The sequence below is a fragment of the Candoia aspera genome, chromosome 2 (genome assembly GCF_035149785.1).
Source record: "Candoia aspera isolate rCanAsp1 chromosome 2, rCanAsp1.hap2, whole genome shotgun sequence".
Classification (NCBI taxonomy): Eukaryota; Metazoa; Chordata; class Lepidosauria; order Squamata; family Boidae; genus Candoia; species Candoia aspera.
The window spans coordinates 24780777-24805264 of NC_086154.1; the positions used below are offsets into that span (position 1 = coordinate 24780777).

At 39.3% G+C, this 24488-nt stretch overlaps 2 protein-coding genes across 3 annotated transcripts in view; both read left to right on the forward strand.

The window, feature by feature from the left end:
- Positions 1–3979, forward strand: part of SYNPR (synaptoporin) — a 170724-nt gene extending 166745 nt beyond the window's left edge. For both annotated transcript variants that reach the window (XM_063296417.1, XM_063296416.1), the window contains 2 exons: positions 2435–2626; positions 3487–3979. In XM_063296417.1, coding sequence (XP_063152487.1) covers positions 2435–2626; positions 3487–3777 — 483 coding nt within the window. In that variant the 3' untranslated portion in view covers positions 3778–3979. The remainder of the gene's footprint in view (positions 1–2434; positions 2627–3486) is intronic.
- A 13030-nt stretch (positions 3980–17009) lies between these two features.
- SNTN (sentan, cilia apical structure protein) lies at positions 17010–24254 on the forward strand. Its single transcript, XM_063292831.1, has 4 exons — positions 17010–17107; positions 19784–19818; positions 21586–21725; positions 24096–24254. Exons 1-4 carry the CDS (start codon positions 17010–17012, stop codon positions 24252–24254), a joined length of 432 nt encoding a protein of 143 aa, XP_063148901.1.
- Positions 24255–24488: the final 234 nt, after the last annotated feature.

A 24488-nucleotide genomic window follows, 5' to 3' on the forward strand; every position in this document is an offset into this window, starting at 1 on the left:
AGAGGTTTATCCCATGTTCTTTAGATGGTACCAAAGCTCAGTCTCAGGATGAGGCAACTTCCTATGGTCCTTTCTCTTTGTGAAGGCTAGTGGAGGTTCACATCTGTGAGAATCCAGCCTGCCTCTGACTCAGGAAACGAAACTCCTTCTGAGTCAGAGGAGGAAATAGAAACTTACCGGGCTGAAACCGGGAAAGCGAAACCCAGAGATGAGTCAGCAGAGCGGGAAGAGTAACAGGTGCTGATTGGCCAATCTTCAGAGCAGGATTTGAATCCTCCAATCAGCGTGCGCCAACAACGGGCAGAAAAGCGCACGAAGGAGAAGGCAGCCCAACTGGCTGCAGAAGGGTCCAGGTGCGCAATGGATCGGCATAAAAGGCAGACGCGCGAGGAGCAAGCTGCTGGAGACAACTGATCCTATGAGCCTGCAGCTTCTGCAGAAGAGTCCTTACCAGCATCGGAGATAGTGTCTGTTACCGAGGAGGGATCAGCGCCAGCATTCTCCACCAAAGAGGACTTGAATCCTGCTTCTGCTGCCACCGAGGATCTTTTCCTCGCCAAGCCCAGCAATCTCAGTCTCGCTTCCAGCCTCGGACCTCCATGGTCACCTTGGGCACATTCCAGGTGCACGTCCCACCCCATTTTGAGGTTCCAGCCATGTCCAGAGTCTCCAGTCCAGCCTTGTCGTTCCTCAAGTCCGCAGCCTTGCCCCGAGCCTTGATGCAGCCTTGCAACGTTTCTAGCTTGCAGCTTAGTTCCAGGTCTTCAGTATAGATTCAGGGTGTCCCTGACCTCCAGTCTCACTGTGGATCTCCAGTCCAGTTTAGCCGCAGCTCGGGTGCTCGACATTGTTCCAGAGTTTCACACCTATCTTGCTGTGAACCAGAATTGCAACCTTGTCCAGAATCTGTGGTTCAGTCCTGCCATGCCTCGAGTTTCTTGCCTAGTCCAGAAGTTCCAGTCCAGTCTTGTCTTGTACCTAGCCTTCAGTCTAGTCCAGAACTCCAGCCACATCTAGCCTTGCTTTGAGTTCTCAGCCTTGTTCCGAGTCTCCATTTCCAAGTATCCAGTCCAGCCCGAGTCATCGAGCCCAGTCCAGTCCAGTCACTAGAACCCAGATGTATCCAGGGAGTTCCACCCAGCCTCGCCAGCATTCTGGTGCCAGCCTAGTTTGAGTGGTGTTCCGGTTCGAGGTCATTCGACTTCAGTTCCAGTAGTGTCTTGTGCTCCTTCTTCTCTCAGCCTCCCAGCCTCCATCAGAGAATCCTGCTCTGCCACCTTGCTGCTGTCTCCTCCTGCAGTCTTGCTGGTTTCCTTGTTGCTGCCCAGTTGGTCTTGACTGAAACCAGTTCTTCCTTGATTCTAAGGACTTATTTATTGTAAATAGTTATTTAATAAAGAGTATTTCTGATATTTAATCTGCCTGGCCGCCTCTAAGTCTGATCAGGACAACATCCCATAAGTTGGCTTTAGACGTATTCGTCAACTTATGACATTCTAGAGCAGTGTTTCTTAACTGTGGCAACTTTAAGATGTGTGGACTTCGACTCCCAGAATTCCTCAGCCAGCATTGCTAGCTGGGGAATTCTGGGAGTCGAAGTCCACACATTGCTGGCTGTGGAATTCTGGGAGTAGAAGTCCACACGTTTTAAAGTTGCCAAGGTTGAGAGACACTGCTCTAGAGGTCTTGGCCATAGTATCTTGGGAATGCTGAGAGTTGTATGCTTAGCGGATCTAGCATCAGATCAGAGAAGCCACTCTACAAACTATCCTAAGGGACACCACCATCCAAAATTAAGGAGGAGTCAGGCTTCTCCTGGCAAGCTGGACAGGATACAAATGAACTCAAGGGCACAAAACCTCTGATAAGTAGATTTATTGCAGAAAAGCTAAAGAAGCCATTATGAAAAAAGACTCCAGTGACTGCTAGGTATTGTATGCAAGGCCTATTTATAGTCATACTGAAGTTCAAATTCTTATATCCCTCTCCCCGCCTCCCCCATGTTATTATGTACAGGCTAGAAGCCAATCTCTTTTGTGGGGGAGGGATTGTCCATCTGCCACTTGTCTTGACTGATCTGTTACGAGACTGTTTACATCTGACAACTAACACACATTTTTCTCTGAAGATTGTTGGGCTGAGGGTTTAACTAGATCCAAGCTCTGGCTCATGCCACCAGGTACTTCGGTGTTTGGGCTGGCCCTGCATGTATTGTGCTTCCATATCAGGAGCTATTCCGCATGGAAGGTTTTCATATGTAGGAAGATACAAATGTATGTGGATTTTTAAACATGTGGTTCATGTATTCTGAGAGTACGCTACCAAGCAGAACTGTCCTTCTGGCCTTTTGTACTAGTTCACGTACCCATGTACCAATCTATTTTTTCAATGCCTGTCAAATGTGAACCTGAAATTTTTGATGTGGTTTTTGTAGGACTTCATTGTGACAGTGGTGTTTTCATTCATGTGGCTTGTGGGCTCTTCTGCTTGGGCTAAAGGACTATCTGATGTGAAGGTTGCCACTGACCCAGATGAAGTACTGTTACTGATGTCAGCTTGCAAACAACAGTCCAACAAGTGCTTACCTGTGTACAGCCCTGTTATGTCAAGTCTTAATACTTCAGTTGTGAGTATTCCTTTTATTTTATAGAAAAGGAGGGTTCAGAAATAAAATGACCAGTCCCCACCTATGGGATCTCTCATCATTTGTCTTTTCTCCACCTTCAATTGGAATCCACCATGAATTTCATATTTAACCTAATCCATAGGTTCTTGCAAGGATAATAAGATATGACAGTCTGAGCAGCTGACTCTTTAAACACACATACTGTAAGCAACTAGAGCCATTTGAAAAGATAATAATTGAGCATTCTGGTTGTATTTAACAATCAAAGTCCATTTATCCTAGTGGCATGAATATGAAATAAATTTCTCCAGGTTCTCTTTATTATAGAGAATCTGGAGAAGAAAGGACATTTTAATCATCTGAGTCTGTTGATAGCTAATACCACTGCTGCTGATTATTATTGCACAGCAGAAATAATTACTTTAGAAAAAAATAGATTATTCATTGCTTTTGGTAACATCATGAACCCACAGTTGCAACACCAAAGAATAAAACTCTTCTTTCAATTAGGTTTTTGTGGCCCACCTACTAAAAAAAAGCTATAAATAGTTTTCCATTGATTATTGTTCCTTTATATTTTCTATCTCTACCTTACAACAGGAGTAACAGTTAGATTAATATTGTTTTAACCATATCTTTGGATGGTTCACTGGACAAACAATCTTGAATTAATAAGTTGTCTTTGGGATTTTTTAAGGAGAATCTCAAAGATGTGGATAATCAAAAAAGAGAGAAAAAAACATAAATGAAAATTAAGCCCCGCTCCTTGGGGGGGGGGATGGTCAGTAACAGAAATTTGAAAAATCAATCAATCAATTAATTAATTAATTAAATAATGTCTTGCTATGCTTCTCGTTTAGGTCTTTGGATTCTTGAACTTTATTCTCTGGGCAGGAAATATCTGGTTTGTTTTTAAGGAGACTGGTTGGCATTCTTCAGGTGCAAGGTACCCTCAAGACACCCTTGAGAAGCAGTCCAGCAGCTATAACCAAGGAGGCTACAATCAAGATAGCTATGGGTCGAGTGGTGGGTATAACCAACAGGAAGGCAATTTTGGGCAGCAAACTAATTATGGCCAAGTTGACGAGTTTGGCCAACAGCCACAGAGCTTTAGTCAGAGTGGCCCAACTTCATTTACTAATCAAATGTAGCAGCTGCAGAGTTCTGAGAGCCCTTATGCTGATCGTTTTGTGTAGAAAGCTCAAACGTGGTGATAGACAGCCCATTTCTGAGTGTTTGTAGATTAATGTGATGCAGAGTTTCAGCTAATTCAAAGGTCCATGAATATGAGCTGCGGGAGGTGGGCTGTGGCTCTTGTTTGTTTGCAGATGATGCAGCTCCCCCAGTGAATGATGATGACCTGTTCATCACAGTGTTGAAACGGAGTAACTTATTGTTGTACGTATGGTATAGATACCCTTGCAGTAGTTTTGTACTTGTATGGTAAGAATGTTTTGTAGCCTTCAGTCTGTAGATTAAAATATGCATAATATAATTAAATTAACATTAGCTTTTATTCTGCATTTTGATGAGGCAAAATAACTTCCATATGATTTCTGAAGATTACTCTATATAGCATGCATTATATCTCCTAAGTTTTCACCATTGCTGTCCGACTGCTAGTTTATACAACTCAATATTTTTTGCTAATTAAAACACTTGATATTCTTCTTTATTAGAATATTAGCAGTGTGTCTAAGTGCATGAAACCAGATACTTTTCACAGCAACAGAATGACTGTGAACATGGAATTTTTCTCCATCAGTATTTAATTGTTTTGCTAAGATAACATTTTAGATAATGTATATATGACTAATGTATTTATTTTGGAGAGTTGGATCAGTTACCCAAAACTGAATTCTGTATCTAACTAAAATATTTTTCCTTGAAAGGAAATTTTGAAATATATAACTGTTCAATTGTTTCTGTCTATTAAGTTCAGTATTTGTTCATAGACCTATATTTCAGTTGACATTTTGTGACTCAGTGGATATAATATAAGGACCAAGTAACTGTGTTTACATCTTTACAAAGGTATTTATTTTATTAGGATAACAGAGGTTCAGATATTGATAGTGCAACACAAACTATACAGGTATTGCAAAATATTACAAAAAAGTTTTTCCTATCTTGTCATCACTGTTGAGGAATCTTTTTCTCAACTTCTGTTCAGATCAGACATTCTGCTGACTGTTGGATTTGGTGCTATCTCTAAATAGAAAAAAAAGTGTCAGAAGTAAGATTTCAACAGTGAAAAACTCATAGCCATTTCTTAGCAGGGTGCATGATTAACTTAGAGATCCAGTTGATCTCAAATTACACATAATAATTTCAAGGGGAAACATTATTTCCTTTCAGTGATTGAATGAAACAGATCCATTTGTACCATGGCAAGAGAACAAAATCAGATTTTTGCTAGATTAGGAGCTTTACCTTCTCCTTACTCCAGCAATGGATAGATCCCAGGTACGGGGCATGGAGTTCCCACTGCTAAAAACATATCTGCCATAAGGCAGACTGAATTTTGCTTTCATTGTTGTGAGATGGCTCCTTGACTGCCTTTTGAATGATGCCACCTCACAGATTGAGCAGAACATTTGTTAACTAACCAGTGTAGATGTGTATCTCTGTTGAGTGATCTTGTGCACCTATCATAAGGAATAAGGGGAGGGTAAGAACTGGATTTCTACCTTGCCATATATTTATCAGACTGAATGGTTCATGCCTGGAGAGAGAAACAGTTGATAACTGCCAACTTCGAATGCACACTGGAGTCTGTATGCAAACAAGGCTCCTTTTTTCTTATTCTATTTGCAGCCTACAGAAGAATACACCATAAAAACTGAACATCTGCATTTCTAAACAAAAGTGTTTCTGTCTATAATATCATTGTATGAGCTGTAAACGTTCAAAGCAACTTTTAGCATAAAGCAGCATAGTCAGTTATATGATTGTTGTAACCAATGTACAGCTGCTCCGTGAATAAATTAATATTGTGGTATAATTATTTGATCTCAGTAGATAAATAAAGTGTATTGCATATAAAACTTGCTTGAAGAATTATGGTGCTGTTGCAAAGGTCTAAACTAAAGCAACATTTCAACCCATGCCCATGGAATGACAGTGAATGTAATCTGTTTCACTTAGCAGGAAAATAGGACTTCAACTGGCAAGCACATTTTTTACTGAAAATTAGAGGTAAATCAGTATCTTCTGTTGGATCCAGTTAGACAACATGGGAGATTCAGACAGACTGAAGCATAGTGATGTCTCAGGAAATCAAGAAGACAAACGAATTTACAAATGACTGAACATATATTCTACTGTTGATAATGGGTGTACTGAAAAACTAGATGACAAATGACATTGCTTTATATAAAGTGTGTGACATTCATAGGTATGGCATCATTACAGTTCTTTCAAAAACTTTTACTTCTATCAGGAATATATAACTTGATATTTTCCAGATGCTTTGGATGACAGTTGGCATAATCTCTGTTGCTGGTTGGGGTGTATGGAGTTGTGGTCCAAAACATCTGGATGGCACAGGTTGCCTTTTCCTGATGTAAGGTAAAGGTAAAGGTTTCCCTTGACGTAAAGTCCAGTCGTGTCCGACTCTAGGGAGCGGTGCTCATCTCCGTTTCTAAGCCGTTAGAGCCGGCGTTGTCCGTAGACCTGTCCGTGGTCATGTGGCCGGCATGACGACACAGAACGCCGTCACCTTCCCGCCGAAGCGGTACCTATTGATCTACTCACATTTGCATGTTTTCGAACTGCTAGGTGAGCAGGAGCTGGGACTAGCAACGGGAGCTCACCCCGTCGTGCAGATTCGAACCGCCGACCTTCCGATCGGCAAGCTCAGCAGCGCAGCGGTTTAACCCGCAGCACCACCGTGTCCCTGCTGTAAAGAATAGGATATTATGGGGGGGGGGGTTGCAAACTTTTCTTTCTGGGCATGAGGAAACCCTTCAGAATCAGACCTATGGGGTCAGTGTAATCACTTTCCTAGTACACATAGGATCACATTGGCACATGGAGAACCAGCCTGGAGAAGTGATTCAGGGATTAGTCTAGCTTTGAAGAGTTTCAGGTTCAAATCAGTCCTCAGAACTTCACTGAGTGACTTTGAACCAGTCACTGTCAGGACAGCCACAGGGTTATTTTTGTGGGAATCAAAGGAAGGGAGCTGCTTTGAGCTTCTGGGAGAAAGGAAACATGTATGTACTGTATGTCTATCCAATAAATAAATAAATAAAGCTAAACATGTCCATGGCTCACAAGCAGGGCACAAAAGTTGTATAAAAGATATATAAAATTCTTATCCCTGAACAGCCATTAATACATTCTTGCTCATATTATCTTGAAATGTGTTCAAAGGCTATATAATCTCATCTATGGAATTTTATTATGCAATAAGTCCTAAATTATCTTTCAGCCCAACCTGTCTCACAGGTGTGTTGCATGGGGATAAAAATGAAAGACAATCCCTATGGAAGCTGCCTTCAGCTTCTGGAGAAAGTGGGGTGCAGATCAATCCTGAGAATGAATTTCCCAAAGAGGAAAGCTATTGCTCTCCTATATCTATAGTCTGGCTGAGTGGCTGAATAAAGGAATGAAAATAGGTGGAAGGGCCATTGTAAAGGTACCTTTGCTAAACTGAAATATCTCACCTGAATCGTACCTATTTTCAGTCTAAACTGTTAGGTTTGTAGTAACTATCATCTATCTATCTACAGTATCTATCTATCATCTATCTATCCATCTATTCATATCTCTATCTATCAGAAAGAAAGCAAAAATATATAGGCTTCTCATGATGTCTATATGTACACAAAGTTTTACAAAACAATGTCAATAACGGATTATCATATTTCATATAATCATCAATACGTAAGCTACATCTGTAATCTCATTCATAAATGGCAAATGACATCAGGCCTTCCATTGACTAACTGGCTCCATACATTTATCTTTCTGGCATTGAAAGACAGTCTCTTATTAGGTACATCATTCAAAAGAATATGAATTTCAAAAAATATTAAACCCTGCTCAAAGTCAAATTAATTTCTTCCTAGAATATAACAATTTTAGGACAATGGAAAACATGTTTTAATGAATTTCTCACTGCATCTCCAATAAAACCATGGTTTATTTATTCTTTTTCTATACAAACACAATGGGGGTCCAATAAATCCAAAATAATATTTTTTTAAAAACTAAGATGTAGTCTGTTGAAAATTTTGATACAGATGTTTGGACCATTTCCCATTGTTTAGGGAAAAGGGGAGCTCTAATTTTTTGTTCCACTCATTCTTTAAAAGTTGCATATCAGATTTATTTATAACAAGTATTTATAAAGACTAAGGGCAGGCTTTTTAGTCTCATAAGATTTAGTGACCACTTATAATAATTAGGTGTTTCTGAAGCTGAAAACAGTATCGTTCCAGATCAAGATGTCAGTAGATGCTGTAATTATAAATACAGCCAGTGGGTGGCAACAGAGAAATTCTATTTATCCTTTAAAAAAAAATTTAATCCATTCAAGACTAATTGGATGATAAAGATTAGTTTTTATAATTATCCTTTCAGATAGAAAATTACAAAAACTAATCTTTATCATCCAATTAGTCTTCCATACAACAGTTTTTTAAATTGATTTTAAGGTCTGGCTTTACCCTATAGTGTCCATTTTTGAATCAATAGAATTGTAATTGCAGATATGTCTAATCTATTATATTTTGAATGCCAAACAGTCGAATTACCTAAAGGTGCTTTGCAGGACCATATTTAGAGATGGCAAGGCTCTAAGCTATGGGATGCCATAAAAGCTCTATTTGGCAAGTGCTAAGAGAGAAGAAGACAGTGTAATAATGGAATTTGGCAAGAACAGACAAGAGGCATAACAGACACATGATGGGTTGAGGAAGAGCCGGACAGAAGGTGTGAATCCGTTAGGGCTGGATCAAGCTAAATTAGCCGTAAGACAGAGAATTTTAGACACAGATGGTCAAACAGAAATGGCTGCCCTCCTGTAATGATCTGTGGGTATATTCTGTGAGGAGAAAGAGCTGCAGCCGGGGCAATGGTCAGGTAAGAGACATGTCAGCCCACAGAAGGAGTGGGGAGGTGGAAAGCATCTCAGAAGGCCCTTCCATAGTTCCCTTGAAAGTAAAGGCAAGAGGGGAGAGATGTACTTTCAGACTTGCAAGATTCTGTTATTGTAACCTTACAATAGAGGTAGTGTTAGCCCTCAAGGTGTTGGTTTCTTGTCTGGACTACCTCAAAGGGCTAACACCTCCAATTATATTTATAAATAAGCAAATTTTAGCTCTCAAACCAACTTCATACCTATACCAAATGTTGACCCCTAAATTCAGGAGAGCTTTAACTCTAGCCCGTTTTAATGCCCTCCCCACAGCTGTTTTGGAAGGGAAATCTAAGAGAATTCCTTTTGAAGCACAGTGTTGTCCCTGTAGCCTGAGTGTGATAGAAACCACAGCCCATGTTCTTTTTTCTTTTTTCTTTTTTAGAATTCTATTAAGTTTCAAACAAAGATAAAGGCTACTGAAAGACAAAAAACTACAAAGAAAAAGAAGAAAGAAAAAAACTAAAAAAGCGTGAAAACACAAGAGAATTTTTTTTTTAGAGTTACAAAAAGAGGTGACTTTTAACTGCAAGGATATACAATTTTCATAATCAATCCCTTCCTCTATATTAAACCAAAATCACATTATTTCTATAAATCATTCCATTGGCACATTATAAAAATCACTAAATACAGTTGCTCCATCCCCTTATATTAAAAGATGATAGACAGACAGACAGACAGACCTCCTAATCCACTACCCCCTCAAGGATAAAATGTATTTAATTATTTCCTTCCTACTACTATTCTACACTTTCCTGTCTACTATAATAAAGATCAAACTAAAAAAGCATATAAATTGTCTACCATTATACTTGATAATACAACAATTTTAATAATCTTAATCATATTAAACCCAAAACCAAATATTTTTATACCTTAGTAATCTTAATCCAAGTCATTATAGATAAATGAAATCAGGCAAACCCTAAAAACAATTCAAATAGATATTCTTAAACCTTTATCCCCCTTCAAAATAAACCAAAGCATTTACATATCCCCACAATGTGCACAGAGCTTTTTTCTTACAGAAATCAAACAGCCAAACTGCCCCCCTCAAACACTTCAACTTCTCTTCAGGAAACCTCCCATACATAATAGCCCCTTCTTTTCTATGGCATTCCATCAAAGACCAATTTCATTTATGGTTTGCAACTTGATCTCTCCCTTTAATTTCTTCAACTCGACTATCCAATCTTCATCCAGCATTTCAACAGAGATCGAAGAGACATTTCTGTCACTGTTAAATTCTTCAATTCCATCCATGACATCCCCATCCAAATGACACATTTTAAAGCTCATATTTTCCACAGTATCCTAAAGGCCTTGCATGAAAACTTGGTAAGAATTGGAAAGAATCTGTTTGAAATCTCAGTGGAAGTCAGAGAAAATTTGTTTAAGATCTACTGCCTCAAGCAGTAGATTATGGCACCCCCTAGGAGCTTAACTAGCGAAAGTTGAGGATATGAAGGAGTTACAGAATATGTTTACACAAGTGAAAGTGATAAGCAGACAGTTCCCCTGGGAAAGTAGAAGCAGAAAACTGAAAGTTCAAAACAGCTGATTCAATATGTAGGAAAATGTGAATATCTTCAAATTTAGTACAAAGATAACAACAGGGAGACAATTATTTATTCTCAATCCTTCTTAATATTTGGATGGAAAACAAGCCAAAACTTTAAAAGAATTTTTAAAAATTGATCTCAAAAATAACGATAAGCACCAAGAGAACCTGCTTCTCCTCGCTGTAGAAAGCCTCTCTTAGGGTACATATATTTAAAAGAAATATAAATTGGGTGATTTAGAAATGGGGTGGCCAGTCTTAGTGTCCCTTTAAGGCTACAGCGCGGCTTGGAAAATGGTGATGTCCCGGCCTCCTGGCTACTCTTGCCAGTCGAGCACGAACTCTGTGAACTTCTGACTGCAAGCCGCCATCTGGAGGACAGATGGGATGATTCCAGGTGTTTTCCTTTCCCGGAAAAACACTCCTAGGCTTCAGGAAAAACCTGCCTGAGCCAGAAAAAAATGCCGCGTTGTCAGTTCTGCCTGCTAAGCCCGTGGGCACAGCTGTTCAATCTGCAATGTCCCCACTGGAAGTCTCAGTCCACGGTCTTCTTTATGGTCAGTTTTATAGGGACACTTGCCACCAGTTGATTACTCCTTTTTAAACTAAATTCCCAGGGCATTCCAATAATTTCTATTTACATCTTATGTCCATTAAATGGATGACCAGGTTGAGCAAGGCTTCTCTATTGATGCCCTGACCTTCTGGAATCTCACTCTCCCCTGACCACCCTAAATGTAGCTAGCCCCTGCAAGATCAGTTTTTGAAAAATGATTAAAACATGGCGTTTCAGTAGTAATATTGAAAATAAATAAAATAAGTAAATATTGCTGAAAAGCAATTGAATGTACCTTTCCATAATTTCCATACAGTGTTCTCTCAATACCTTAAAGAAATTTCTACACTAACTTAGTTTGCCCTAACTTATTATTTTCCAGATGATCCTCACATAGCTCTTGTAACTCCAAAGGGACTTGGTATCCCTTTTCATATCCACCCCATGCTTATTGCACAATTTTTAAAGTTGGGAAGTGATTGTCCCACCTTTCTATGTCTATATTGCTATTCTTTGGCCTTGTAAGGAAATATTCTTCCTCATTTGTGATATACTTTTATATATTTGAAAACTTCCCCCTTCTGCCTAAAGGCTGATTTTTTACTGTTTCTTTATTGGATATTTATTCTGAATACTTAATATATGTTCATTGATTTTCCTACCAAAATGCCTCTAAGCAAAATATAATTTAATAAAGCTGCATGTTTAAATCCAGTCACTTGCTTAAAAAAATCAAAATAATATAGCACACTAATCTGCTACAGGAGGAGATTCTTTCCCTTTTCAAAAGGAAGTAGTTTCTTTTAAAGCCATTTATACCTCAACTATTTTAACCTTAAAAATGTCACAGAAGAATTGTGATGCTATTTATCAGAAAACATAAAAAGTGTTGTTGAAACATTCTGTAAGAAAGTCATCTTACACAATAATGTTTTCATGTGTTGTCAGTAGAAAATGATTCTTTTATCCAACTTCTCTCTATTGAACTTCCACTCCTGAACAGCAGGGGTGTCTGCAGAGGTGGGTCAAAAAAATCAATATGGCAGCCACAACTCTACAACACCATTTTAAAAATACGTCTTGCATGTGCAATGAGTGCTACCAAAGGACAGGGCTTCAGTCAAAGCTGCTATTGTCCATAAACTAAGCAGCTCTGTAGTCCCCTTTTTCAAAAATATGTTTTATCTTTTCTACCTTCCTGAAGTTTGATTTTATTTATCTCTTGTAAGATTGGTCTATCTTTGGGGTAGGGGAAGGACTGATTCCTCTAACTGCATGTTTTGACACTATAAAGCCGGGAGGTAGCAACTTAGGCATTATTTTGTTTTTTGCTTTTTTTCCTTTCTATCTCTAGAAAGGCAGAGCAAGTTGTTAGAGACCTACTTTTCTCCCATACCAATATTAAGGGGAAGACTTGGGTGAGCTGCCATATACGTATGTGGTAGTATTAGTAATGCCAAAGTCACTTCTGGCAAATCAGGAAGTGGGGCCAGGTGTGAGGACCCACAGGGCTTTGGGGAGAGATGGTTTGAGACCTTCAGACTTCCATCCAAGGTGCTCAGCCATTCAGCCATTCCACTATATGTATGTACTCTGTGTGTGTGTATATATATACAGTACATGCACACATACACACACACATAATTAATAATTTCTTTAGTTATTAGGAAAGCTCTGCTGTAGCTAAAGAAACCAAACAGTTTAATTACACAAAGAATCAAACTGTATTTTAATATTTCATCAAAAAGTTCCAAACGCACTTTCCAAGACTCATAATTGAAATGCTTTAATGACTCATTAGAGAGGCTGTAATTGAGAGTCAGAGAGCTATTTCAGGTTACCACCCCTGGCTACCATTACATAGATACCACAGAAGGCTCCAAATGGCTTTTTTTTTTTGGCACATTAAAATCAATGGCCAGGCAATCTAACCCTTTCCACAACATACATTTTCCCACCAAACACAACCCCATCCCTTCCCCCCTCCCCCGATAGCCAACATGCACACACAGAGCCCATTCTCATAGTTCCTGAACATGTGAGTGGCAAGACATACCATTAGCAAGTAGGCCGATATAATGGGAAGAAGGAATGACCTTGAGGAATGGGAAGAAGAGCTGCTACCAAAACAATGGTTAGATAAAAGAAACCTGAGTCTGGGGCAGAACTGTAACCTGAGAAAATGGGGGAAGCACATTCAGACTCACAGGATTCTGTTGCTTTATAATAAAAGTAATATTGGCCTGCTGACTTTAGTTTCCTAGTCTGGTCTGCCTTGAAGGGCTGATATCTGATCTGGTTCACATAGCATTGCTACACCTTTACTATGTATTTAACCAGTTGGTGAGTATCTGCCCTGACTATGTTATATCACAAACCACAGCTTTTAGTCTCATACGTTTCAAGAGTGAATTGCCATGCAACACTGAGAGGTCATTTTTCAGCTGAGAGCAGTAACTTGGATCGTGGACAATGACTCAGCCTTCTCAGTCCTTGCCATCTAACTCAGGCTCAGATATAAAGATCCGCATGCTTTGTTACAGGATTCAGATGGGGAAAAAATCCACATCTCACACTTAATGTCAAAATTTTCAAGCTGAGAGCAGCTCCATTTCTATGTTATTTCTGGGTATTAATTGAAGGGATAATGAACATGGATTACAAGCATGTTGACAGTGACACTGCAATTATATGCTATCTTTTTTTCATAGGCTTTCCCTAAAGAAGGCACCGGAAATCTAAGAATAATCAGAGCATGGGAGGAGACGTGTTGAAAGATCAGCACTAAAAATGGGTGGGGAAAAGGATAATCTTTTCCTAGGTTCTGCAAAAAGAATAGTCCAAGAAAAGTGGGGAAAATGAAGGTTGTCAACATCTGTATCTGCTCTGGCTTCCATTTAAGAGCAGACAGCCTGCAGCCTGCAGTCCTTCCCTTGATTATGATCCAACTTTCAGCAGTATGAGATAGAGATGATAGAGATAATAATGATATTATAATAATAGAAGAAGAAACTGAAGGCTTGATTTTGGCTGCCCAAGAGCAAGCTATTCGAACTGATGCAATCACAGCCAGAATTGAAAAATCTTCAAGTGATTCAAAGTGCAGATTGTGCAAAGAGGCAAAAGAAACAGTAGATCGTATACTCAGCTCATGCAAGAAGATCACACAAACTGACTATAAACAGTGACATAACACAGTCATCAAAATGATTCACTGGAACATCTGTAAAAATTATCATTTGCGAGTAATGAAAAATTGGTGGGAACATATAGTTGAAAAAGTAGTCAAAAATGAGCAGGTTAAAATATTGTGGGATTTCCAAATACAAATTGATAAAGTCCTGGTGCATAACACACCAGATTTAACTGTGGTTGAAAAGATAATTGATGGTGTAATTGATTGTGGATAATTGATGTGGCAATACCAGGAGATAGTAGAATAGAAGACAAAGAATTGGAGAAGATCACAAAGTATCAAGATGTGAAAATCGGAGTTGAAAGATTATGGCATAAACCGGCAGTGGTGGTCCCAGTGGTTATCAGCACGCTGGGTGCCATACCAAAAAGCTTTGGACGGCACTTAGAAAATCCGCACATTGACAAAATTTCCATCTGTCAATTACAAAAGGCCACGTTGCTTGGATATATACTACACTGACACATTATGACATCCTAGGTTCTTGTGAAGAAAATGCGAATAAAAGCCAACATCAGCTAAAGAACTGGCAGCTGTGATTTCACATTGGTGTGCAAATATATTATTATTATTATTATTATTATTATTTAATTTCTATGCTGCCTGACTCCCAGCAACTCTGGGCAGAGATAGAGATAGATAGATGATAGATGATAGATAGATTGATAGATTGATAGATAATAGAGATGATAGATACATGATAGATATAAATGAAACAAGAGAGATGTGCTAACATGTACAAAGTTTAATACAACTCTGTTAAAAAAACTACCACAGAAGACTTATCACATGGTTTTAAATGTCATGCCAAGGACAGCACTCTGAAAAGTAAGCAGATCCTGTATGAAGAAATGGGCTGGGCCAGGACAAACATTAAACTTAATTAAATGCAAATAGCTTCCCATATATTTAATAACTTCTCCTTCTGTTACATGAAAGATGGTGATCCACTGAGTTGTTCTGCAGAGCACTGGGGGCTATATCCAAGACTGGAGATCACTCTGACTCTGAGGCTTCAGTGAACTTGTCACTTAAAGCTAAATTGCTGCAGTAGATTAACACTTTTTTTTTTTTTACAAGAGATGAACTTGCAAACTAAATTGGCAAATTAAACCTAATAGATGCCCAGGTCTAGATAGTGTCAACCCCAAGTTTACTAAAGAACCAAGTAAAATTGTTGATCTTTGTCAAAAATATGCAATGATTTACATACAGTAATTTAAGATTGGCATCTGAGGACAATAAAGGAAATTATAATCTATATAGTTTACTTTGGTAAAATCGTAAAAACTATTATAAAGAAAAATAATGAAGCAAGTAGAAGAATTGTTGTCACTATAAAAAGACCAATGTGGCTTTTACAAAGATCCGTTTTGTCTCACTAATCCTTTGAAGCTACCAACAAGCATATAGATAGTGGCAACTCAAACCCTTTTTAAAAACCCAAGACAATGTCCCTCACTAAAGTTATTAAGAAAATTCAGCAGCAGCAGGAAAGGAAGAATATAATATATAGGCAAATATTATATGTCTGTTAATGGCTATTTAGTAATTTTTTCCAAGTGTTATCTTTTTAGTTTTATAAATATATTACTTATTTTAATATTGTTAGCCAGCCAGAGTCATGTATTTGAGATGAGCAGCCATATAACTCTAAAAGAAAAAGAAAAAGAAAAAGAAAGGAAGGAGGAAGGAAGGAAGGAAGGAAGGAAGGAAGGAAGGAAGGAAGGAAGGAAGGAAGGAAGGAAGGAAGGAAGGAAGGAAGGAAGCAAGGAAGCAAGGAAGCAAGGAAGCAAGGAAGCAAGGAAGCAAGGAAGCAAGGAAGGAAGGTGGGTGAAGCTAGAGGCCATATTTAATTTTTTTTCAATGTTCAAATTCAAGGTTGCCCAGTAAAACTAAATGCAAGGAGATTTAGATCAATAGATTATTAGATTAATAGGAATTACTTCTTTATGCAATGCATAGTCTTAATTGTGGAGTTTGCTGCCATCCAATGGAGTGAAGGCCATCAATGTAGGCAGTATTAAAAAAAGGATTGTACAACTTCATGGAGAATTGGGCTACTAGTCTTGATGGCTGTTTGCTATCTCTGGAATCAGAGGTAGACTACTTTGGAAACCAGCTAGGCACAACAGTGGAAAGAAAGTTAACACTGTCCTGTCCATGTTTGTGGATTTCCTGGAAACAACTGGTTGGCCATAAACTGGTACAGGATGTTGAATTAGATGAGCCATTAACCTGATCCTGCAAGGCTCATTTTAAGTACTTATATATTCCTCAGAGACAGCCAGTTTTGGGTAGTGGTGAAGGCACCAGGCTAGAAACCAGGAGACTGTGAGTTTTAGTCCTGCTTTAGGCACAGAGCCAGCTGGGTGACCTTGGCCAGTCCCTCTCTCAGCCCTGGGAAGAAGCAGGCAATGGCAAACCACTTCTGAAAAATGCTGCTAAGAAAATTACATGGACTTGTATCTGTAATTGCCAGGAATCAAAACTGACTTGAAGCACAACCAAACAACCTTCCTTAAGTTTAATGGGCTTCTTCCCGGGCAAATGTATTTAAAATATAATGAATTTCCAGATATGAAATCCAAATGTAGTAACTATATTGAGTGTAATGCACTAAATTTCATTTCCTCCTGTTTTTAAAATCTTGAATTAGCATTCAGAAATGTATATGAACTATGCAAAAAAGATTTAAAAGTACCTTCTGCATCATGTACAAACATCTTATGCCTTGGGTGTCACAACTCCTCTTGATTTCTGGTACTTCCCTTCAGACTGATTTATTTACAGCAACCCAAAGACCAGGGAACATTTCCATGACTGTGCTGTCTTCACAACACCAAGGTTTCTGTTTGCCAGTTTGCAAGCCCTTCAGTTGCTTAGAGATCATAAACAGTAGTGGCCAAGCTGTAGGAAAAGATGTGTGGCTGTGCCTCTAGTGCTGAGACTAAATCATATTCTCTAAATCAACCAAAGGATGTTTCTTCAAACAAAGTTTCAAAGAAAACATCCAAACGGTAAGTAAGAATCAAGAGCAATTTTTCCTTCCTGGGAAACTCACGTTCATTCTCCATTTGATTTATCCTTTCACTGTGTGTATGCTTCTTCATGAGGGAAAAGGACCAAGGTTTCACAGTTTGTGGACAGATTTTTTCTGAGTTTCTAGCACTTTAGCCAAAAATTACTTGTTCTCATAAAAGTTATATGTTATCATGTTTATGTTATCATAAAAGTTATAATAACAGGGTTAGATCAGGGTTTCTCAACTTAGACCAAGATTTCTCAACCAGGGTTCCACAGAACCCTCAGGTTCCGTGAGAGGTCACTAGGGGTTCCCTGGGAGATCATGATTTATTTTAAAAAATATTTCAATTTGGGCAACTTCACATTAAAGTGGTGAGTTTCATTCTTTATTTTTAGTTTAAGAACACACTTAATGCATATATACAGGCCTGCCCATGAAATGAATATAATAATTTTATAACTTCTGGCCTATATTTGAGCCTGACTGTGCAGGGGTTCCCCAAGGCCTCAAAAATATTTTAAGGGTTCCTCCAGGGTCAAAGGTTGAGAAAGGATGCCTTAGACCACCCGGCTGAACTTCCCGTTCAGCAAACAAGGCCAGATTAAAGCACACCCAACAGATAGATTGCAGCTTCTGTTTTAACACACCCGGTGAAGGAGAGCTCACCAACTCTCTAAATACTTGGTCCTACTGTCAACCTGCTCTTATTGTTATGAATTTTTCCCAACTAATTATAGTTTATATTAATTTTTAAGGAAGAACCCTTCTACTTTTTTATTTAAAAACAACAATAATTACTTCTTCTTTTTCCACGTTTGTATCCCTTACTTGCTTTTGAAATTTGAGCTGTCCTGACACAGGTGGTCCTGGTGGACTGCATTCTAATGCAGACCAGAACCAGCAACCACTTGACTGCCTTTTCCAACAAACCAAATCATTTATTCAATGTTAAAGAAAAGCAGTTGAAGATCACAAGGGGACATGGAAGAGCAGGCATTTTATTGGCTGCATTCACACAAACTGGGTTTTGTCCAAGTCACATACCACTACCTTCCCCAACTAATATTTTTATGTCTCCAAGGGATAAGCCACCACTTGATGGTGACCCAATGACATCAGTAGAGGAATTGGATTGAAATTTTCCACTCTTTTTAGAAATTTTAATGGTGGGAAGTGTTTTGAATGCAAAATTGGGATATTAAACATTACAGAGGTTTAAGGCACCCATTTTGCCTTTTTTTTTCCTGCTTTAAATCAAGCTTGAATGAAAAACTAGTCACTGACTGATGAATTTTGGAGTATGAGCTTAGGAGACTCCAGTGGTTGTGAAAATGGGACTGTAGGTGCTCATTCCTGCCCTCACACCATATGGAAGACAATATGTGGTAATGAAATCAAGGAACAAATTTTCCTTACTTTTTTCACAGATATAAAATATATACATATACATATACATATACATATACATATACATATACATATAAATCAGAGAGTGGAAATATAACAATAAATAGTGATGTACCATTACAAGATTGAACTTAGCCTTTACTTGGTCTTTCTCTTCTGGCATGCTTACAAGAAGACCTAGAAGCTTCTAATTTGATTTCAGCGAATCTCAGTTTAGCTTTAAACCTGAATCCAAAACAATGGTTGAGCCTACTATGCCTAGTTAAAAAAGAAACCTACTTTCATATACTATAAGACATTTGTTTCCTTCAATCAGAAGAAGATATGTTTGCTTGCCTATCAGGTTTCCATGTTGCTCGGTTATCTGCCCCTTCTTATATTTAATCTGTGTCATAGTTGATACCAGCTACTATCTCCCACTCTGGCAACTATGCCTGACCCTGTGAATCGGTGGGATGTTCAGAACAAGACACTGGTGGGATGTTCAGAACAAGACACTGGATCTGATACATGTTCTCAAGAGCCCCATCATTGTTTTACTGCAATGGTAGCCACCCCTGAAGGCATCAGAGGGACCAGCTGCTCCAGAGAGCACATTGCTTTGCAGCAAAAGGATCAGGCAGCCAGAACACCTTTGACGTGCTCTTAGAAAGAGACAACAATGACATGGGAGGCCACTCCAACCTATGTCTCAGGAGAGAGGTGAGTTGCTCTCCGTTCAGCACTTGGTTCTGCCTAATCATAGGACTGACCCTAAGAACAGTTTGTCTGGAGCTGGATCCAGACAAACACTACATTGTGAGCATCTCAAGTAGAGGCACAGCTTTCCAAAATTCTCCCAGCTGTCCTGGTGAAGTGCTGGGACAGCACAGTGATTTCATTGAGTTGTTGTCAGAAATAGGTTTGGAACTGAAAGAGAACTTCCCCAAGTAAGTCATTTAGACCTTAATTGAAGCTGGAATGCTAGATAAACACATACTTACAAAAACACGTGCTTACATCTATAAAGTAAGTGGAAAACTTGAATTTTTCAGTGTGGTGGAATGAGATTACCTGAACTAGTCTTATTTATTATAATTTTTGCCCACCAAACACTCAAGGCAGTTCTTTTTCAAAGTAATGCTTATAGGAAATATTAAAAGTCACCTACTGTAATTAATACCATGTTCATGCCCCATGAAAGAAAGTAATTTAAAAAATCATTTCTAACAAAAATTAACTGTGAGATATGTGAATCAAAATCTCTCTGTTTAATTTCCAGCATTCCAATTTCCAAGCAGTTGGCTTCTATAAAGGGTAAGGTAGTCTATACTATTTTTCTCCTCTATCTGATTAGGGGACACTATGAGACCAGGAATTACATTGGTCACCACTACACAAAGCACACATCATTGTTCTTCCAAAATGAAATGTTCTGTCAATTTTTATGGGGATTTGATTTCTTCCTCCAAACTTTTTCCAGTGTAATGCCAGGCTGTCCAGTCAGTAATGGGAAAAGCTTCTCCTGAAGTCCATGGGAGGAATGCAGTTAGCTTACTACAAGAAAGTCATTGCAAAGCAGTGTGTCACTGAGGGGTGTGTGTGTGTGTGTGAAAAGTATATGGCCACCCATATTAAATAAAATGACCCTGGATAGCTAACAGTCAGATATACAAATAATAAAATATACATGATTTAAAAACTGTTATGCACCACCAAATGCCATAACTATCATCTCAAAAACACCAATGCTGGGCTCATCTCCCATCTCGGCCAGTGACAGGTTTTAATGGCCTTCTGGAAAGCAAGGAGGTTAGGGAGCCTCCAAAGCTTGAGGCAAGCATATTCTATAGGGTAGGTGCAGCTACAGAAAAGGCTCGTTTCCTAGGACATGAGTGATCATGAGCAGGGCCTCCCAGTCCAGGAATGTGCAGCCAGTGCTGTTTCTGTACTATAAACTGGTCTGAACCCTGACTGAAAAGGAGCCATATAATCCACTTTCTCCATGGCCCTTTGGAAATAAGCACCTACCACCCTCTCAATAACCTTCCCTAAAAAGGGAAGATTGGAGACTGGACAAAAGTTATCCAACACAGTTGGGGACAACGATGTCCTCTTGAGAAGAAGCAAACCACCACCTCCTTCAAAGCAGGTAGAACCTCCTCTTCCCACAAACTACCACTTGGACCCCACCACATGCTACCCAGGAGGTCTTGAGCAGCTAGGAGGGGCATGGGTCCAGAACACAGGTGGCAAAACTCACAGCCACAAGGACTCAGATATAGATAGGAAGGAAGGAAGGAAGGAAGGAAGGAAGGAAGGAAGGAAGGAAGGAAGGAAGGAAGGAAGGAAGGAAGGAAGGAAGGAAGGAGGTGAAAAGTGAAGGCCAAAGTGGTCCCAGTGGTGGTAGGGGCACTCGGGGCTGTGACCCCCAAGCTGGGAGAGTGGCTCCAACAGATCCCAGGAACAACATCAGAGCTCTCTGTCCAGAAGGGTGCAGTGCTAGGAAGAGCTAAGATACGGCTCAGAGCCCTCAAACTCCCAGGCATCTGGTAGAGGTTGAGGAAGACACATACCACCTATATGGGTGAGAAGGGATTTTTTTTTAATATGGAAGATTAAGATATGCACAGATCCAAAGGGATCCTAGAACAAGGAGTAAATTCTCTACTCTGGGAATACCCTATCTACACATGCAGTAGAAGGAAGGGTATGTGCAACATTTATCACTATAATCTGTAGATGTTAGTGAGTCATATGCATCAATAATGAGACAATTCAAAGGGGTGAAGTCTAAAATCTGGTTTCATGTATACATAGGCCTTAGTGTTGTCTCCTAGAATTCAGAAGTGTTCTAGCATTAAACAAAACTATCATCATATCAGGAAATTGCAAGATACCAGGCAAGTCAGTTGTTGATGGTCTCTCAGACCTGACTTCTGATCCTGAAGCCTGCCCTCTCTTAGCTTCTTCCTCCCTGCTATTCACCATATCAACCCTGATCCTGAGGAAAGCTCCTGTAGACTTCTATTGATTTGTCATCCTCCATACCTTTTTGTTTCTCCCCCCCCCCTTCCCCATCAGCTCTAGGAAAAAGCTCTGATCTAGAAAAAGCTGTGGCCACAGCAGCCTTGGTTTATGATAATGCAGCAGATGCTGAGGGCAAACTCAGCAAATCTGAAGCTAAGAAGCTGTTCCAAAGTCAGTTTATGCATTTTATACAGGTAAGAATAGACCTCTTACTCCATTAAAAGCATCTAACAATTGTGTCTGGAAGGGATCACTCTCTGAAGCTTCATAGAACCTTTGGACCAATAAAACTCCTGTGTGAAACATCCTTTTAAGCATCACAGAGGAAGAGGGATTCCATACTTACCTGCATGTCCAATGAGAATGTGGGAATAATATTCAGGACAGAGAAGTGAACTGAGGGCAGCCATGGGCAGTATTATCTGTCTTACTTAATCATAAGCCGGCAACTCCCCTTTCTTCTCATTCCTCAAGATGAGGGGACCTTCTAGAAGCTGCTGAGCTACAACACCCAACAGCTCACATGGCACAAACAGTGGTGAGAGGTGCTGGTAATTTCATCCCTACTCAGACCATTTAAAGCAATGCTGTATAAAATACAATCTCATACAGTGCCTGAAGCCCCACCAGACAGCTAGATGATGGAAGAAGACATTTGAACTATTACTTCAAAGCTTGCTCCTGAATATATTTCCAATAGAAAAGAAAACAGGTAGCTCAGGGTTGAACTGTGAAGCTTTTGCTGTTTTCTGACCTTGGTTGTTTGCTTACAGACATTTCATTACCCAACTAGGTAACTTCATCTGTGCAATGATTGCAGACATTTCATTACTCAGCTATGATGTTACCTAGTTGGGTAATGAAACATGTGCACGCAAACAACCAAGCTCAGAGAGCACCAAAGACTTCATATTTCCAATCTTTTCTGAAAGAACTGGAGAGATATACTGCTTCTTATCTTCCTGCTTTGTGAAGAATATATGTACACAGGATAAAATGAGTCCAGGCTGTGAGACTCCACTTAGTACCCTCTTTTTTAGTAAGGTTCAAACAATGCTTAGGCATGGCTTCATTTAAGATTCCCCCAAGGTCATGTCCACTTGAGCTGATCTTGACTCCTGGTGCTTACATGGAGATGTTCATGTTGCGTTCTTGGCAAGACCATGCAATTCCCTTATCACCTCATGGCTGGGCGACTGCAATTTGCTCCATGTGGGGCTATCCTTGAAGATCATTCCTAAGCTTTGGCTGCTACAACACAGAGCTTCCCATGTAGTTGTAGACAGATTGAACTTTGTCCATGCAATGCCAGTACTTCAGGAAATGCATTGGCCACCAATTATCTTCTGGGTGCAGTTCAAGTATTGGTTACTGCCTTTCAAGCCCTTTATGACATAGGATCTGGCTACTTAAGAGGCTACTTTCTCCAGACTGAATCTGCCTGCGCAGCGAGATTAGGAAGAGAGGACATGCTGGAGGTCCCTTCTTTGAGGGAATCTACAAGTACTCTGAGGGCAGGTCTTCTCAATAAAAGCCCCTCTTTTATGGAATAATGTATCCCTGGATATTCTGTTCTCCCCCACATTCTTGGGCTTCCAAGAGGCTGTAAAGCCCTAGCTCATTCAGAAGGCATTCAGGGGTGATTTTTTGATTTCTCAGCCTACCTTCCTGCCCCAGAATCTCCTGATAGCTTCCCGCAAACACACCATCTAAGTCCTCTCTAGCTTAGCTTGAACTGCAGAATCAGCATTGAACAGTTTGGTGTTAGCTGCTCTTCTGCATTTTATATTGTTTTTGTTTCTTTTGCTTTTTGATGCATTGTTTTTATTTTAATGCAATTATATGCTGTTTCATGGCCCAAGCTAAAAGCCCCATACTGAGATTGAATGTGAATAAGTATATTCCTGATTAGATTTTCAATGGAAGTAATGCATTTCTTTTGCAAAATCTGTTTCTAGTTTTGTTTATTAAGGTACTATTATTGATATATGGCAGCCATTCCCTTTTTATTTAATAGTAAGAATTATTTATACCTGTGACTTGTATACATCAGCCATTTGATTGTTTTTCATATTAGTCACTGACTAGTTGCATTCAAAATATGAATAAGCCTTCCATTCAGCCAAGCAGCTTTTTGCTCACACAGTCTACAAACAAATCAAGAAATCTAAAAATAACAAGAGTATCCTCTTTTCTCCAAGTCAGGAAGCAATCAATGGCTAATTTTCAGTTTGGAAACTAACAATGACCCTAAACTACAGTTTGGTTGATTTAATATTCTTGCTTCTTCTGAAACTGGAAGTTTTATGAAGTCATTCATAATGTTTAATTAGAGGCTCTTGGGTTTAATGATGGGCATGCAAAGGGTTTTTCTGAGCCCGTGTAAGTTTACTCTTATCTTGGTTTAGTGAGCTATGAGAAAATATGGCTGCTTCCCCTAACCAGAATCTTGATTCGGTAGTCTTCCTAAAAAAAAGTATTTTGTGGGTGGATTCCTCTCATTAGCAAGAATGATGAAAGCCATGTCCATATTTTGCTATAAAACTATTCACTTTCCTTCACAGGGTCAAGAAGCAAAACCAAAGTACCAAGAAATAATTTCTGCTCTTGATGAGAACAAGAATGACCAAATTGATTTTGAGGATTTCGTGGTTCATCTGCTTAGCCTCACCTTGATGTCTGACCTCCGGCAAGAGATTCAAAATGTGCGGAAAACTAAGTGAATGTGCAGAAAACTAAATGTTGACTAGAATAAATGAACTGGGTTGGGGAAGTGGGACACAAAGGGGGAAATTGGGTTTTTAAAGCAAGCACTTTAGAGCTGCAGTTAGAACATTATTATTCTTGATAGAATAATTGATTAGGATATTATTAATAGCTAGCAATAAATCAAGCTAGAATAAGGATCTCTTTGGGCAATAAACATGCAAAATTAGGCTAGTAGTCCAAGTCTGTGA